Below are 17,619 nucleotides of genomic sequence, written 5' to 3'. Positions count from 1 at the left end.
GTTTGGGGCCGCTCATAAATTCTCTCATTCTCCATGAGCGCCTACGTCACAGGAGGCAGATACTGGTGAGAGGCAGCGGTCCGTCAGAGCAGCACTCGGGACTTCCCGTCCTCCAGAACCAGGTCCAAGTCCGCGTTAGCGTCGAGACTGGTGGAGCGCGCAAACGCTTCCTCGGGTTTTACGCACACGGGCGGAAAACGCACGCGCGCGCGCGTCCTCTTGGCGGAGCGGCAGGTGTGTGTGGAGCGCCCTCCTGAGCGCTCGTTGTTTCTCCGGGAGAAGCCGTGTTTCGCCAAGATGTTTCCGCTGCGTCCGTGGCCGCGCGCCGCCGCGTCGCGTCCCACGCCGGGACCGCGGACGGTTCTGCCGCTGCTCTTCCTGCGCTCCACACACAGTTTGGATTCTAACGGAGGGAAGTAGCGCGCGACCAGAACGCGAGTTTCTCTGCTTTTTACTCGATACTATAATGATGATGGTGATGATGAAGATGATGATGACGCTGACGCGTCGCAGCCGCGTCCCGTTACTGCTGCTCCCGGTCGCGCTGCTGCTGCTCGGCTGCGGGGCCGGGGCGAGTCGGGTCCGGAAGAAGGCCCCCGGCGGCCGGTCCTGTCTGGACCTGCCGGAGGAGCTGCTGGAGCAGATGTTCGGGCGGCTCTCGGTGGGAGTGAAGAGCGCCTTCCATCACGCTCTGCAGCTGGAGCCGCAGGACAAACTCAACCTGAGCTGCCCGAGCTCCGCACGGTCCGCGGCCGCCGGCGGGAGCCGCCTGCCGGTCAACCTGCTCAGCGTCTCCCCCTGGGCCTACAGGTGAGCTGGAGGCGGAGGCTCCGCGTGACGGACGATCCGCTGCACGGTGAATACATAGAAACCAATGACCAGTTGTGTTGCGCATGTGCAGGATCTCCTACAACCCGTCCAGGTACCCCCGCTACGTCCCCGAGGCCTACTGCCTGTGTCAGGGCTGCCTGCTCGGCCCGTACGGGGAGGAGAGCGCCCAGTACCGCAGCACGCCCGTCTACTCCCCCTCCGTGATCCTCAGGAGAACCGGCTCCTGCGTCGGTGGCCGTCACTCCTACACGGAGAGGTACGTGTCCATCGCCGTGGGGTGCACGTGCGTGCCGCTGCTGCACAAGGAGAGAGACGGAGAGAAGAGCAACCAGAGCCTGAAGGCGGCGGAACCGAGAGACGGCAAACGGGTCGTCGCTGCAGGCAAGAAGGTGTGAGGGGGGGGGGGTCCCTGGAGGCAGACGCTGCTTTATTCTTTACACTTGGCTGCAGGTTACAAGGATTCAGATGGGGAAAACGGCACCTGTTGAATTGGCTGGAGTGGAAAGAAGGAACCTTTAAAACCTACACAGAATACGATAAACTGAGCTTCACTGTGATGGTTGAAGAATTAGAGGAGGAAATGCTTTTACGTGTTTCAGAGAAAGACGAATGTTGGCACGTGTAAACTCTTGAGCCTGAGTAAAATGTGTGTAAATGGTCGTGACCTGGCCGACACCGCCACCTACCGTCGAAAGCGAGAACCACAACTAACTTAATTAAACGCAAAGTTTTTCCAAAGTTTTTGGTCTGAAACGCAATACAAACTAACTTTGTGATTAAAATTTAACTGCTGAATGTAGTTTAGCCTGAGTAAGAGACAGCTGTGGACATTTCATCTCAGTACAACAAAGCTTTAGTTTGAAGGAATAATGTAATAAATGTGATTTTAATGTCCTGGTGTAAAGAAGTGGGACAACAGTAAAGAGTGACGTAGCTTGGCTTCATTGACTCCGGTGCCATGAAATAAATCCTAATTATTCAGACAAGCAGCTCTTCCTCTTTAATTAATACAGAGAGTAAACGTACAAGTCTTCAAACATATAATATCAGCAAAATCTCACACTGGAGAAGCTGAAACCACTAAACATTTTGCACATTTGATCTTATGACATTGTAATTAATGTCTAATATATCATTTGTTGTACAAGTCAACTGGTTGACTCAAGGTCACTCTTAACAGGGTGCTGGTTCACAATTTCCACTTTTACTGCAGGTCCCAACTGAGTCTTTAACAGTTCAGAAGCACAAGTGTCCGTGTGTCGTCTCCCTCCGGCTGCTCAGACGTTCAGCAGCTGAGACGGGTAGTTGACGTAACAGCGAAACTCATTGGACAGGTTTCTGTTGTGTTTGGGCCGGAAGCCGCACATCTTCACCCCCAGAAGGTCTTTGGCCACGTTCTCCATGATGGCCCCTGCAGAACAAGATGTCTGATGTAAAACACTGAACAACGTCTGAAATATCAACACATCACATATGAGGCTTTCACGGTTGGTCTCAGAAACATGAAAGTCCAGAGTCGTCTGGATTTTAGGCAGCTTCACAAACGATGTAAAATTGAATTTAAACTGGTGCAGAAGAGATAAATCACAACCTTTTTGGTTTCTACTGCAGATTATGAATAAAACCTGTCGTCCTAAAACAACCATCAGGTGCCGTTGGACACTGATGCCGCTGTGATGGTTCCTCTTGTTCACTCTAAATACTAAAGGCCAGCTGTTTACAGCCGTTTCTGTGCAGTCTGAACAGGAGGAACCATCCCAGCCAGCACAGGCCGTCAGCGTCCTCTCACCTGTGCACAGCAGCACTTTGCCTTTGCTCAGGTACTTGACGGTCTCGGCCACTTTGCTCAGACACTCCTCGGACAGATAGGGCGGATCGGCCAGGACCACGTCGAAGCTCCGGGGAGCCACGCTGCTGGGGAACGACAGCGGCCGGCTGTAGTCGTAGAAGACGAAGTCGTCACCGTAGGTGGCGAAGCGACGGTCGAACTCAAAGACGACAGCGGAGACCCGGGCCGAACCGTCCACCACACCCTGCTTCAGCTTCTGGTACACGCTGGGCGCGCTCACACACGCGATCCTGAGGGGAACCACGCGTTAGGTTCCGTGGGGTTCCTGAGGTGGAACGTGTCCGCTGCTGAGGGACGTCCGTACTTTGGTTGTATGTTATGATTAGCAGGAGGCTCAGTGGCTGCACATAAGAGCGTGTGTGTGTGTGTGTGTGTGTGTGTGTTTACCTGCCTCCGTCTCCAGCTTCACGCACCGCTTCCTCCGCTAACCGAGTCGCAGTGTCGTCGCTGTACCAGAACTGGCTCATGCGCTGCAGGACAGACGGTACCAACATGAATGAAGTCAAACCTGGAGCTCCACGTCGTTCTACCAGCTATTACACGGACCACTCGTTTGCTCATTCACCGCTACAACAGACTCACCCAGTCCTCCTCCACCGCCCCCACAGAGAACTGGTCCGACGGCTCGGTGCTGTGGGTCGAGGCGCTCCGGGCCTCGGTGTAGAACTCCTGCAGGGCGGCCAGAGTGTGAGCGGACAGCGTCGGCACGTCGTCGTCACTGTCGCTCATGATGAAGGAGCCGAACACCTGAAAGCACATCAACAAACGTAGTCATTCTTGACTTATAAATAGATCTTTGACTAAAAGTAAGAAAGAGACAAAAACAGAAAATAGAAACTCTTGAAAAACAGAAATAAAACTAGCTTACCTGAAAAGAAACTTTACTGCACGTGAGAAGTCGCGGAATGATGACGTAATCGTACGGCTTAAACCGAGGGACAAACCAGTAATTTCGTTTTTAGGCAACAAGTGTTTTCATCTTTTCTCATCTGTTGTTCGAATTATGAGAAACATACGAGAAATTTGGCCTGGACATATACATTCATAATCTCAATTACACCACGTGACTCGACGAGAACGATGCCACAAATCAGCATCTCAGTACAAATACTATTGTATTAAACTGTTTGTGGTAAGTAGTAGTAGTACCTCATATTGCTATAAAGTACTTCATCTGGTAGATACGTTCTGCTGGAGTTTGTTTGTGGTTTGACTAATGTGGTAAGAAGAAATCATGACTTTATATTGTCCTTCATGCATTTTAGTAATAAATAAACAAACGTTACGTGTCACATAGAAAACTCAAGAGGCCAGAACATTTTATACAATACGTTTATGTACAGTTTTACACCATGAACCAATAGCAAAACCTCTGTTCCAGGATGGTGCACCAAACGAGGAGGGATCCGTTACTTTAATGCTTCAACAAGTGGCTCTGCTCCTTTAATTTGGTTATTGCTGTCCTTCAACTCCAACAGTCTCTGCTTCAGTCCAGTGTTGAAGAGTGAAAATAGAAAAATACTGAAACTAATCAGATAAACTTTACAGGTCTGATCAAACTTGGACAGAAGGGGAAGCAACGAGTTCCTCCCAACAAAAACAAACAAAAAACTGCAGAAAGTAAAGACGGAGCCGGTTTCTCCGTCTAACTGGCATATAAAAACATCCTGGTCTGACATATACACAATTCTATATATACAGTAAACCTTTTAGTCAAACAATCAGATTTTGGTTTTTCTTTCGTTGCTACCAAACGAAAACAAACGTCACCCTGCCGCGTGGTTCATCGCCAGGCTGGACGTAACCTTTGTTGTCACGGCAACATTACACGTGTCTCTGTGTGCGTGTCTGTATGTGTTTTTGGTGAATGGCAGGCACAGTTTGTCATCAGTTGATGTACGACGTTGCACACACCCACACAGACACAGAACAATCAGCAAAACAAAGGCACTCTGGGAAGGACTCTGGTGACACGTGTGTGTGTGTGTGTGTGTGTGTGTGTGTGTGTGTGTGTGTGTGTGTGTGTGTGTGTGTGTGGGGAGGTGGTCGCCACAGCATTCTGGAAACATAATGGCCCCTCCAATACTCTCAACTGCAAAACCTCACACTGGAAAACAAACCATTAATACTGTTTAACCCTCAGTGTGTGTTTGTACTTCCACAGACTCCAGGCACATGAGGAGGTGGAGTTCGGCAGCGAGGCAACTCCACCGAACGGCGGCTGCTGATCAGCGCTCCGTCGGGACAAGGTGCTCTGACCCAGTGTGTGTCTGTAGTGCAGTCTCCATGGTAACACCATCATTATCATCACGAGTTGATCACACTGGATCAGCAAGATAGGAGGGTAAAACTGAGGGTAAAAACAGCAGATGGGGAGACAGGAGTTCTCAGAGCGTTCGTCGCGTCTCATCTACCCATAGTTCTTAGGGATAAACCGGAGGGAGGACAGGCGGTCTGTGACTGGCTGCTGAGTCAAAGTGGACTTATTTGACGCAGAGCAGGCTGCCCACATTGGCCACAAACTCCTCCAGGCTCTTGAGGAAGGCAACCTTCTGCTTGCGGTCCATGGTGGGCGGTGTACTGCTGGCCGTCAGCTTAGTGAAGGCGTCTGCGAGCCTCTGGTAGATGATGGCGTCTCTCTGAGAGGACAACAGCGTCTCCACTAACTCCGAGTACTCCGCCTGATGAGGGAGAGCCACAGAACCAGGATAAACACTGTTGTTTTATTTGATGACTTCATTGTTCCACTTAAACTATTGTGGATAAATAAAGAAATTTGGCCATTTGCCTAATTACGTCAGAGTGAAGCTGTACAATTATAAGTAAACTCGTGCTATAACACACATCAGCCACTAGGGGGCAACAAAACAATTAAAAATCAAAGCAAAAGCACCGGACCAGTTTGATTTTGAATCTACAATATAATCACAAAAGATTCTAGAGTCTGGATGCGTTCTGGGCTTTTAGGCCATGACACTGGACAGCAGCAACATTACTGCCTGTAAATGTGTCACTGCTGCTGTAACGATTGTTCATCTGTGTCTTGGTACCAGGCGGCACAGTGATGGGTTTCATGTTCGTTACTCACTTGGTGCAGGCACACGAGTGTGTAAAGAGCCTCTCCTGCTGCCACTGTCATCTCTGTGTTGTGTTTCTGCAGGACCAGCATGTCAAACACCAACTGAAGAACAAGCATGAACCAGTGAATCTGAGGCTCCAACCAGCAAATGTTGTTTAACAGAGAAACAGCCTGTTTGTTAAAGCTGTTGTTGTTTAACAAGTGTGATGAAACCCACATATTTCCATGTCTAATCATCCTGCCAGCTGTGAACTGTACCTTGAGGAAGTGGCGGGTGGCGATGAACAGAGGCGTGTCCTTCTCTTGGTTTTTGGCACATTGTTCAGCCAGAGGCGACAGAGCTTCCAAACACAGCTGGCTGATCTCTGCGCTCATGCTGCAGGCAGATGTTAAAGACTACACGCGATAAAACACTGGCTGCAGCTGTGCAGTAATGTACTGTGTGACACATATATACCAGTAACGGCAGTGAAATACTAAGTAACATTAGTGTTTATTAGACATGACATTAAAAACCTATATAAATGAGCTACAGTAGCAAATTTAGATGAGAGAACGTGTAAAGGAACGTGTACATAAAGTGTCAGTCCCTCAGTTGTCAGGTAGTAATGATAGAATAGTGATGCTCCACATATATTCAGTATTAAACATCACAGTATCACTATGAGTTATTATAGACAATAACTGGGAGGATACGAGGTCATTCCCAGCTCCAGGGAGAACATCAGGCTCTTGAAGAGCTCCTCAGGCAGCTGTGGGATCTTTTCTGGAAAGATCTCACAGATGAATGTGATGAGTTTGTAGTACTGGTTACACAGAGACGGGAACTAGAAGACAAAGACAGGTTAGTGATCAGAGGAAACTAAATGTCCGTCTGCCATCTGTAAGTTCAACGCTCGTAGTTTCACCTTGAGCAGATCCTGAGACATGAGTGGAAGAACAATATTAACACCATAGAGAACCACGTCTGCTGCCGATACCGTCCGACTGGAGGCCGGTGTTCCCTGGTCTTGGTTCCGAAACACTTCATCTGCAACAAAAGAAAGTAAGTCAGAAGGACATGATCCACGACGGTGACGATGCTTCAGGCCAGATCAGCACCAACCAGTGTCGCTGAAGTCGATGAACTCCTTGGAGAGCAGGTTGGTGAGCAGCTCCATGATGAGCAGCAGGTCCTGGTACTGGTCCTCCTCGGCCGTGGCGTCGCTTCGCTTCCGGCTCTGGTTGTTTTTGGAGTAAACTTGAAGTAACGTCAGACACGCTTCGTACAGTTTCATAGACTTAGTCTGAAGGAGGGAAGGAAAAGCAGGCGGGTTAACGTCTAATGGAGTTTGCAGGTATTGATGAACGACATGATGTGATGCTCACCTCCCCCAGGTAGCAGATCTGTTTGTGAGCCACTTCCACAAACACCTCAATAATGAGGTTGATTGTTTCAGGTGTGTTGCTGTAAACCTGAGCCCAAGACACAAAAGCTCATCAACTCTTTTTTTCTTTACAACCTTCACACTGTCCAAGTTTTCAGCTTATCAAATGTCTGCACAGCGTGCTCCGCTCCGCTCCGCTCCTCACCTCCATGAGGCCGATGCAGCTGGACAGGAAGTCCATGAGGAAAGAAAAGAGCGAGGCCACGTTGTCGATCTGCGTGGCCTCTGCGATGCCGCACAGCGCCTCCAGCGTGGCCACGATTTCCTGCTTGACGGCTTCCTCCTGGCTGATCTGGGCGAAGTTCTCCTGGTTGATGAGGTTGAGGAAGCGCTGCTGCAGAGGATGAAGCACCTGCGGGAGCAGAATCCATTACATTCAAGATTCTATTCCTGCTGAGGTGGTTGATCAGTCGCTGGCTCCATCTCTGCTCTTCCTCCTCCATCCGTGTCATCCAAGTTCACACTGAGCAGCTGTGGCAGCCAGCAGCTGCAGCCTCGCTCACCCCCACCCGTAATTACTGTGGAGTCGCTGTGGCTTTGCACCCCCCATTTACTACTGTCAGCCTATTAAGACAGAGACCTCCAGGATCATGTTATACACACACGGGAGACAGACTCCACCAGGGAATATTATCTACCGCCTCCATCACTCCTTATCCTCGCATCTGACTGCAGTCTGTGAGGCTCGATCAACCTCAACACAACAGATGCTTCTGTTCTGTTTTCTGTCTAACTAACTCACAGAAATGATCCAAGGGTTTTCTTTTTATCTGCACCAGCTACTACCCAAACACTGCGCGAGTCCTACGTTCACTCTGTTCAGGCCTGGTCAGTGTGTGTATTTATAGTCTGTCTGATCATGCAATGGTCTATTGTTCCTACTGGTTCCTGCTGGTCCCAGGAATCAACTTTATCTGTGTCAAAAATAGTTGTATATAATAAGTTGTAATAAACCTAAATAAAATTTTAATTACAGCTAAAGAAACAAATAACTTGTTATTTTTCCTTCTGCTCCTCTTATAAAATTTAATATGTATTTTACGGGCCTTGTTAAAGGACCTGTGCAGCTGCAGAGAGGGTGAGGAGCGTCTAATAGTGTGCATGTCAGACACTACTATTAGTTATATACTAAGATGCATACGGTTCAATTAATGCGTTTATTACTTATTCTATGTTATGGGCTCTATATATAAACACACACACACACACACACACACACACACACACACACACACACACACACACACACACACACACACACACACACACACACACACACACAGGAACAATGATGATAAACTGGAATCACGTATTCAGCTGCTCTTTTATTTTATTTTTACGTTACCTCGGCCCAGTACTGCTGTTTAGTGTCAGACTCCATGTGTGCGAAGCCTCCGAGGACCAGAGCCTTCATCAGAGACCTCTGTACGGAGCTGGACAGCAGATGAAGGGGAGGGCTGCGGCTGGCAAACTGCTTCGCCAGGCTCCACCAGCTCTCACACTGCACCACGATGTTTGCCCTGAACAGACGAGAACAAATAATAAAGCACCTTGAATCCCAAAGGGGAGTCTGTGAATTCATTCATTCAATCAATCAATCATAGTTCTTAACTCACCTCTCCCTCCTTTCGACCAGCGTCACCAGCAGCTCCACCGTGTCATTGGCCAGCTCAGTCTCTGAGCTCCACACAGACAAGTTGTTTATCACCTTCTCCAGAAGATACCCCACAATCCACTGGGAGCCCTCTGTGTCCGCACCAAACGCTGTGCTCAGGGGGATGCTGATCTGAAGAAAGATGAAAAGATGAGACGGACGGATGCTGTTACTTAACCCATGTTTGTTACTCTGATAGTTAGTGACCGGGCTGGATGGGCAGATATCAGCATTTGGGGTCACACCTGCTCGTAGAGCTTCTCGTCCACCAGCAGGTACGTCTTAGCCCAGCGTCTGAGGAACCACACGATGTCCTTCCCCATCTGTGGGCTCAGCAGCTCCGTCAGACTGGCTCTGGTTGCTCTGGACTCCACCTCTGACGTCCGCAACACAGCCGACAGCAACCTGCACCAAAGAAGGAGCGAGGGCGTCTGGATTAATGTACAATAGACAAGAATGATGCTCAGCCTGTGGTTTATGATGAGGTATGCAGTATAGCTCAGTTCCTCCTTGATTAAACACTGTAGTTAAATTAAACAAGGGAAAAGTCCTGTATATGAATTAAAACTGGCCAATATCATAAGAACAGCAAATTACAGCTGACTGTCTACAGGACCTGGAAATAAAGTTTTTTCTAATTCTGATATTACACTCTGACAAAGACTTTTGACTTTGGGCAACTACTGAGCTACTGTAAAACAAAATGAGCAAAGTCTTGCTGCCACGATGATAAATTAACTCACACACACACACACACACACACACACACACACACACACACACACACACACACAGTACAAAGGACAGAGAGCTTAGAGCAGCTTATGGCGACGCCTCCCTGAGTGCACAGTTCCACATTGTTTGCAGAAAACAAAACCACGCTGACATTTGTGGAGCCGGGGTCGTCTGCCTGCCATTAGGAAACCTGATGCCCTCAGCCACTCGTCCCTGCAGCCTGCTGTTATTACTGCCATCGGCCTGCACGCGCAAACACACGCTGAACAATCCAGAAAACACAGGGGCTCCATGACCTTCAGCACACAATATCGCTGCCTGTGACTGTCTATTGTCGTCGCTGCAATTCTCTGCACAAACATTCATACATGATTGCCTTCGAACACAGCAGCCTCCAGCGTGAAGTCTAGCAGGACTGAAATCGCACAAGGTTCACCACAATTCAGACAATAACAACAACAACCTGGGTGCGTGTGTATTCACACACATCACTTTGTACCAATGTTGTGTCACATTGTACAACAGACACGAGTAGTGATGACACAAATAAAAAAAATTAAAAAAAACATTTTTTCATGCTAATAGATGATTTGAAAGGTTGTTTTTCAGAACCCACCTGATGACTGAGTCTGTGCGGTTGCAGCCTGGTATGGACGAGGCCTTCTCCCCCGGCGAGCCCAGGATCTGCAGCGTCGTGTTGATGTCCACCTCCGTCGAATGTTTAATGGAAAACTCCATCACCTCAGTGGGGATCAGGGGTGTTTCACCCTGAGGATCGTCTGCTAACAGATAACCTGGATAGGAAATGAACAAAGGATTTTAAGTGGGCATCCTGATTTGTTATAGACAGACTAAAATAAATTCAGCAGCAGCACATCTGACCATTAATCACTTTGTAATTTCTAAAACATATTTAATAGATAATGAATAAATAAAGTAGTAAATAAATAAATAAATATAATATAGTAATAGAATTTTAGTTTTCAAAGGATTTCCTCATGTGAGAATTGCCCAGCCTGCTAAAATACTGTTCTGTAATGATGGTGGTTCAGAAACATATTTTAACCAAGACAGAACCGGGTGGAGATGGTTCACACTGTTCACAAATAAATGAACTAAACTTGAATATAAACCATATTCTGCTTTATTAGACATAGATCATAATGTTTTACAGTATCCTTATTTTAAGACAATTAAACATTTGTTTTTAAGGGTTTTCATGGAAACCATGAGTAATCGGCACTATATGAAGTAATGCTATGCAGGTTCATCCAGGAAGTGGTAACAAGTTCTGTTTTGTCCTCCTGCTGACCTGAGACCAGTATAAGCCAGTGGATGTCCTCATAGAGGTCGTCCAGTACTTTGCGGTCCACTGATCCGGGGTCAGATGAGGCCATGAGGTGCTGCTGTGTTCTCTGGAGCTGACCATGCAGCCGTGTCACCCGGTCCTCCAACAGACTGTGGGGTGAGGTCAGAGGGGAAATGTCAGTATCGATATCGAGAACACGGCTTCTCCAACAGCTGAGGTCACATAGAGCAAGACACGATTTACCTCGTGAGCAGGGGGATGCAGTGATCAGCAGCCACGCGGCCCAGCATGCCGATGCTGGACAGCTGGTCTGAGAACAGCTCTCTGTCGTCCTCCTGCAGCTCATTGATCTCCTCCTCGTCATGGGATACGATGCCGTTCACCGACTGTCAGCGGGAGATGATGTCTCACAGTTAAACATGATGCACATATTACATAAATGGTACCAAGTAAAGCTGGGTTCAAACACTCACCAGGTTGCGCGTGCCGTCAGGAGCTGCAAGGTGACACTGAATGTACGAGTTGAAGACCTGGATTGCTGGCTGGACAAAACAACCACGAGGAAAATGCTCCTCGTCCTGAACGAGCGTCAGCCACGACTCCAGCAGTTTGTCGTAGGCCTCCATGTAAACCATGTCGTCTTTATCCAGCTGAGGAAGGACACAGCTGATTTAAACGCAGCCAGAGGCAGCAGGGAGAAAAAAACTACACACTGATTTACAGACGACTCCCATCCCACCCACCCACGGGTGCATTTTACCATAGTGGACCAGGGACTCTGGACTAATTTCCTTCATGATTCTGTCCCAGGGACGTTAAAAAAAAGCCAACGCCTGAATTCCACCCGATCTTAGACTGACGTGAACAAAATGTGGCTGCATAACTAGATCTGTCTCAAAAATATCCACCTTAATAAATAACATATGTTTAGTTAAGAAGATAAAAAAAAAAGAGTAACGAAGCGTAAATGATCTGAGAGATGGAGGCAGATGTTACTCACCACCTCCTCCAGCGCAGCGCTGCGTCCGAATGAGCAGGTGAGCAGCGTGAGGCTGTTAATGAAGGAGGTGAAGAGGTCGCTGGGCAGGGCCGTTAAAATACTTCGTGGGAACATGGTGATAAGGTTGGAGATGATATTGGAGATGCCAACTGCCTCCGAGTCCTCGATCTCAATCCTGGGAATGTAAAAAGCATAAGATAAGATCTGTGATCTGAATCCAAATAACTCGGACTGAGGGAAAATTGAGCCAACAAAGTAAATAAAAACACACCACAGTACAGAGTGAGGGCAAAATATGCGTCACTCTTTAGTGAATGAGATTCGGAAACAGGATTGAAGATTGATCCACAGCTTGATCCTCCATTGAACCACAGCTTGTGAGCAACTTGACCCAGAGCAGGCCTTTAAAACTGCATCTGAGGTTATTTACAACCTGGCTCTGCAAGGTTGTAAAATACACGACAATGCAAATATCCCTGAAATAAAAACCATGTACTACAGAACAACGCCGTGAGCAGGCAGCGCAAAGACCAAACACAAACCAGGCTGGAAATATCCAGACACTACCCAAAACATGCTTTCAGAGCAATGTGGAAGTAAAGCTATTACAGATGTATGTGTTGTGTTCATGTCGACACAGTTCCCCGTCGGAGAGGAACAGAGTGAGACCCGAGCCCCATTGGACAGAGTTAAATTGCGAGCAGAACTGTTCAATCGCTGCGGATCGGCCGTCCCTCTCTGCATGGTTTTCCGATGAGGCAACTGGAAAAAGCCCCCAGAATAGGTGATTACAGACAGAGCAGGGGAGCGGGGGGTGTGAGACCCCCACCCACTATCACATGGTAGAGTACGGTAAACACGAACATACAGCACAGATGCTTAATTCAAATCAGAACCACACCGACTACAGTCCCAACCACAAATTAATAGAAAACACTTCTACTGTACTTGTTGACGTCTGACACACACATAAGGATGAGCTCATGGCTTAGATGGTCATTTACCAGAACACTGTGCACAGAAAAATACGCACAGGAATTTAGTTTAATTCAAGAATATTTAAAGCTGAAAATGTACATTTGGAAACATAAAGTAATGAAGGAGCAGAGAATGTGACAAATAGCATGTGATGTGATAAAAGTAAGGCATTATCTACTCAGCAGCTGTATTTGTTTGTTTTTTAGCCTGTGTAGCTGGATAACGTCTCCTGTTGCTGCTAGAAACGCCTGAATGCACCGATTCCCGGCACCACACGCCGGCGCGATCAATAGCTTCCTCTGAGACCTGCTACAGGCCGACGCAGCCCGTAATGTGTCTCAGCACAAGATCACAAGCTCCGTTTCTCCACATGACCTCTGCTAACAAGCAAGAGAGACAAGAAGCACACGCGAGGCCCCCGGCTCGCTGTCCTCAGAGCCGAGCACCTGCCTGCACCCATTCACACGGATGCAGTCAAGCGCCGATGAATCACGGAGCAAACCGGTCCAGTTAACGTATACGAGTCGGCTACAGCGGCCCGACGCAGAGCTGGCGGCGGCGCTGGACAGAGGCTGCTCTGATTCAAACCACAACGCGACGTCGCTGCAGGATGTGACAGAACAGCTGCAGTGGAAGAAGGAGAACGTGAGGATAAATGGGCCGGGACGGGAAACACACAGGTGTCACAGCTAATACAGCTAATTATATTATACTGTATCACTGACTGAATATGAGTATGCTGAAAACTACATTTCATTTTTATTAATGTATAAATATTTAATTTTACTTTTTTCGCTTTTTTAACTTTTAATTTTAAAAATTAAATATTGATGTATCCACGTTTTATCTGAATGAAAGAACCAGATAATACTATTTATAAGGAATCAACATAAATTATGGAATCGCTGTCACCAGATGTCACCAGATGAAGTCCAGGCTACTTGAAAGGAAATAAAGTTGTATTGAACATTGTGGTGATTGTTGTGTTTTAATTGGTTCAGATTCATTAAACTCGCAGATGTTTCAGCTTGAATTGTCAATAGTCAAATAATTGCAGCTCTACACTGGATCACAGAGCTACTCGGTATCTACAGTGTTCCTACAGCATCATTTGATCCACATTCACATCAAGTTAATTTTAGAGGACAGTGGAAAAGTTCCAGATCAACCATATTGTTACTGAACTGGAGGACAAGTTGTTTGCCCTGCAGCCGGATTCCCATCGAGCGTACAGATGCTACAATCAAAGGCCGTTTAAAAAATAGACTCAACAAGCAACTGCTTCCTGTAAATAAAACACAAATGTCACAGTGTGAGTCACTCGTTGGCCTTCATCACTTGCTGAGTCTGAGTCTCTGAGTTTTAAGAACAAGAAATCCTTGAGATACCAGTAAAAGATAAACAGCTTCAATGAGAATGTCGAGTAATAATAAAAACACAACAGCTGACGTAAAACTGCAGCTTGAAAGCATTTTTAATGTATCCCTGCACAATAACAATCATCTAGGAAAGGAAAGGCTAATTTGGTGGAGTGGGTGTGTAACAGCCCCCAAATCTGCGGGAAGCAGCTTTTAAGTTGCAGATCTGAATCTGTCCCATTCACCATTTCTAAAGCCTGGTTTCACTCTAGTAGAAATTAATCAGATTGTAAAATCAGGTCATTTTAAATGAAATGTATGAAGGAAATTCAATATGACTAAAAAGGTTAATTAAATTTAATTTAAACTGCTGCTGTAAAACAAAGCAATATTCTCAACTGAGGTGATTTCTATTCTGCACAGCCCCTTTAACACAAGTGGACAGGCTCCAGTCGTGTCCATCACTGAATGCACGTGTGACCCCTACCCGTTGATCATGCCCAGCAGACCCTCCACCAGGTGAGCCAGGTACGACACCTGGGCGTTCTCGTCCGGGAAGACGGGTCCATGCATGGATGCGAGCTGGGCCAGGCACTGCAGGGAGTCCTGGGCCATGTCCGAGTCCTCCCGGATCTTCCTGTGTACCTGAAGGCGAGAGGATCAGATGAAAAAGTGAGAAAGTGGGAACTTATCACCCGGTAAAAGCACCTGACAGCAGTAAGCAGCAGGACATTCCAGTGAGGGCACTGGGAAAACAGGAAGGGATGTGGAATGTGTGCATTTTAAGACCAAGAGAAAAACCGCAGCAATTATTAATTTTTTTCTGTCCAACAATAAATAAATAAAAATGATAAATGTGCTTCATTTCAATAAAAAAAATATCAAAACATGAACTGAGGTAATTGAGGTAGAGATAAAACTGAACCGATTTTATTTTGGCAATCATTTTTAATGCTGTTCAAGAAAAGCAACTTAATTAGATATTTAAATGTGCATTTGAAGCCTGTTAATTCATACAGACAGGAAAAAACCTTTTACATTTAAAAACAGAAGTAAACTCTGCAATTTACGACCTCAGACCCTGAGACAAGAAGGGATTTATCGCCCACTGGTTCACGTTAGGCTGCTGAAAAGCGTTGGCCGTGATCCTCAGGTTCGTCACAAATCATTCTAATTCAGGTGAACCACAAAGACACAGTCGTGCACCTAAAACCTGTCAGTCCTCTCACTGCCATGAAACAAGCTGATGTCTGATGGGATTCATACTCACTGGTGGAACCACTACCCAGCAAAGGGAGGCGCAGCAAAATGGGGAACAGATTTTGGGCTCGTCTGCCTTCAGACAGTGACCTCAGCCGCAAACAGTCAGTGACTGAGCCCACAGAGCCGCGCACGCACACCCGCAGAGCAGGGCTCCAGCTCCCGACGGACAGTCTCCTCAGACCCGATCCAGCGTTTGGGGGTTCGCTTGTGCTGAGCCGTCGCACTGACGGAGACGACACATCGCTGGTAGGAACCGTGCACGCGGTGCAGTCTGACGGCAGCGTCAGCGCCGGGAGGCATCACAGCCGCACGGCAACATGTGTCTCCACTGACGCTCGCTCCACTGCAGGCGTCCCGCGAGCCGAGGAGCTCCGCTCAGTCCCGCTTCCCTGTTCTCCTCCTCCGGTCTCCTCAAGTGTCATCCTCTTGGTCCAGAGTGAGCGTTGCTTCACCGGCTCCACACACTTCGCCACCACATGGCCCAGTTGCAAAAGAGATCAAACTTTTCGCCTCCCTCTCAAACCCTCCAGGTTCCTGTCCCAGAATTCCCTCCTGCAGCTCCTCCACCACCGTCCTCGTCTGATCTCCAGCAGAGCTGCCCGTTGTGCTGGAGTCCACACCGGTGGGACGAGATATCAGCTGCTAAAGCAGAGAAGCTTCCCTGGTCTCTGCTGCCGCTGCGCTCTTCCAGAGCGTGAAGTCATCCTCTGGAAGAGCTCAGCGCGGGGACGTGAGAGGAGGAGGAGGAGGAGGAGGAGGAGGAGGAGGGTAATGGGAAAGCAAGCGAGAGCAGGAGGGGGGAGAGGCAGCGCAAGGACCAAACAGCTGCACCAGTGACTGATCCATGCGATGCCAGTAATGCCAGTCTCCTTGAGTCTGACTATAGTTAGAGATACACAGCGGGTGGAAGAGAGAACAAGATACAACAATATGAAGCATTTTGGGAACGCTGATCAAATGTCACCAGGTTTTTAATCAGTGGGTTTGGTATCAGCGCCGCTCTTCGCTTGCTAATTTGCTGCTTATTGTGTTTGTCTTGGCAGCTGACGTTACTGCTTCTTCCAGTGCGAGCAGAGAGCGTGACAATAAAAACCAAGTGCTAATGAAGGGAGTACATTTCTACATCAGACTTCGTGCAGGTAGCATCAAAACAGCCTCCACTGAATTATTGGAGCAGCCGCTCCAACGAGAGGCTTCTAATGTTAGGGGCCTTATTTTTACACTGAGCTTTGCTAACCTGTGTCAAAACCCCTGATGACTTGCAGACTGTAGAAGCTGTCAAAGGCTGAAGAGAGCAGCTTATTAATGACTCATGGAAAAGAGCAGATATGGCCACATGATGGTTCGTATGGTTTATTTTCAGAGAGAGAAGGAAAAATCTGTTCAGTTCCATCCAACCTGAACAAGTCCACACATTTTGGTTGACACAGAGGATGTCGGTTTAATAAGAAGCAGCAGGATTTTACAAGGGTGAAAGTAAAGAAGAAGAATGAGGGAGAGAGAAAGCAGGAAGAATGAGGAATGATATTTATAGAAGGAGACAAAGCCTGGTGTCTGTTTCCCTGGGGCTCAGAGGCTCAGCTTTCCATCAACACTTTACTTCCAACTTATTGTCTTCCGCTTGCTCTTTTGCACCATCATCCTCTCGCTCTCTCTGCCTTTTGTCTGTCAGATTAGGTTACTGTGTGCCTGCAGGCCTGTGCTGCAGCCTCGGCGCTCCCTGCACCCACACTCAGTCTGTAAGAGGGAGGTTTGTGTTTTATATCAACGGATGTCATTTCAAAGCAGCAGCACTGGTTACTGTAAAATCCTGGAAATTAGACTCATTTATTTTTGTCTACAGTAAATTTATTAATTAGTACACGTTTCACTCTTTCAGGGAAACTAGTTAATCCAATACTGAAAGTCTTCCTTTTCATCCACCGCTTTAGTAGCGGTGGATGAAAGAGACCTTTTTGCCCTTTCTCACATATTTTACAATATCTTGAAAACGATCCTTCAGTTTTCAGACAAACATTGTGCCCATTGTCCATGACTGCAGCACTTCTGTCAACATGAGTGCAAGTGTCTGCTCATGGTTTCTCCATGTAAGTAAGACTCGTATCTGCAGAAAGAAGGACGTGACTGCGTAGAATG

General features: G+C 47.5%; 3 protein-coding genes across 5 annotated transcripts in view; 1 reads left to right on the top strand and 2 right to left on the bottom strand.

The window, feature by feature from the left end:
- Nucleotides 1–82: 82 nt before the first annotated feature.
- Nucleotides 83–4,970, top strand: il17d (interleukin 17d). 2 transcript variants are annotated; one of them, XM_029136163.2, is made up of 3 exons: nt 83–810; nt 923–1,220; nt 4,845–4,970. In XM_029136163.2, the coding sequence occupies exons 1-3, from the start codon at nt 467–469 to the stop codon at nt 4,857–4,859; spliced, it is 657 nt and encodes a 218-aa protein (XP_028991996.1). In that variant the 5' UTR covers nt 83–466; the 3' UTR covers nt 4,860–4,970. The 2 variants fall into 2 exon arrangements, with proteins under 2 accessions (XP_028991996.1, XP_028991995.1); XM_029136162.2 differs by having other exon boundaries at nt 902–1,220.
- Nucleotides 1,806–3,691, bottom strand: eef1akmt1 (EEF1A lysine methyltransferase 1). 2 transcript variants are annotated; one of them, XM_029136164.3, is made up of 5 exons: nt 3,549–3,691; nt 3,263–3,427; nt 3,068–3,150; nt 2,621–2,910; nt 1,806–2,242 (listed from the first exon to the last, which is right to left on the bottom strand). In XM_029136164.3, the coding sequence occupies exons 2-5, from the start codon at nt 3,407–3,409 to the stop codon at nt 2,109–2,111; spliced, it is 654 nt and encodes a 217-aa protein (XP_028991997.1). In that variant the 5' UTR covers nt 3,410–3,427; nt 3,549–3,691; the 3' UTR covers nt 1,806–2,108. The 2 variants fall into 2 exon arrangements, with proteins under 2 accessions (XP_028991997.1, XP_055361353.1); XM_055505378.1 differs by lacking the exon at nt 3,549–3,691 and having other exon boundaries at nt 3,263–3,497.
- Nucleotides 3,995–17,619, bottom strand: part of xpo4 (exportin 4) — a 27,593-nt gene continuing 13,968 nt past the window's right edge. The window contains exons 8-24 of the mRNA XM_055505375.1: nt 14,708–14,865; nt 11,885–12,059; nt 11,358–11,534; nt 11,128–11,270; nt 10,888–11,033; nt 10,192–10,369; nt 9,086–9,245; nt 8,803–8,972; nt 8,532–8,706; nt 7,332–7,538; nt 7,128–7,214; nt 6,865–7,045; nt 6,668–6,789; nt 6,456–6,586; nt 6,018–6,135; nt 5,769–5,861; nt 3,995–5,361 (exon numbers count right to left, since the gene is read on the bottom strand). Coding sequence (XP_055361350.1) covers nt 5,164–5,361; nt 5,769–5,861; nt 6,018–6,135; nt 6,456–6,586; nt 6,668–6,789; nt 6,865–7,045; nt 7,128–7,214; nt 7,332–7,538; nt 8,532–8,706; nt 8,803–8,972; nt 9,086–9,245; nt 10,192–10,369; nt 10,888–11,033; nt 11,128–11,270; nt 11,358–11,534; nt 11,885–12,059; nt 14,708–14,865 — 2,619 coding nt within the window. The 3' untranslated portion in view covers nt 3,995–5,163. The remainder of the gene's footprint in view (nt 5,362–5,768; nt 5,862–6,017; nt 6,136–6,455; nt 6,587–6,667; nt 6,790–6,864; nt 7,046–7,127; nt 7,215–7,331; nt 7,539–8,531; nt 8,707–8,802; nt 8,973–9,085; nt 9,246–10,191; nt 10,370–10,887; nt 11,034–11,127; nt 11,271–11,357; nt 11,535–11,884; nt 12,060–14,707; nt 14,866–17,619) is intronic.

The sequence above is a fragment of the Betta splendens genome, chromosome 21 (assembly GCF_900634795.4).
Source record: "Betta splendens chromosome 21, fBetSpl5.4, whole genome shotgun sequence".
NCBI lineage: Eukaryota > Metazoa > Chordata > Actinopteri > Anabantiformes > Osphronemidae > Betta > Betta splendens.
Note: the sequence above shows the minus strand (reverse complement) of the source record. Positions and strands in the feature narration are given on the sequence as shown.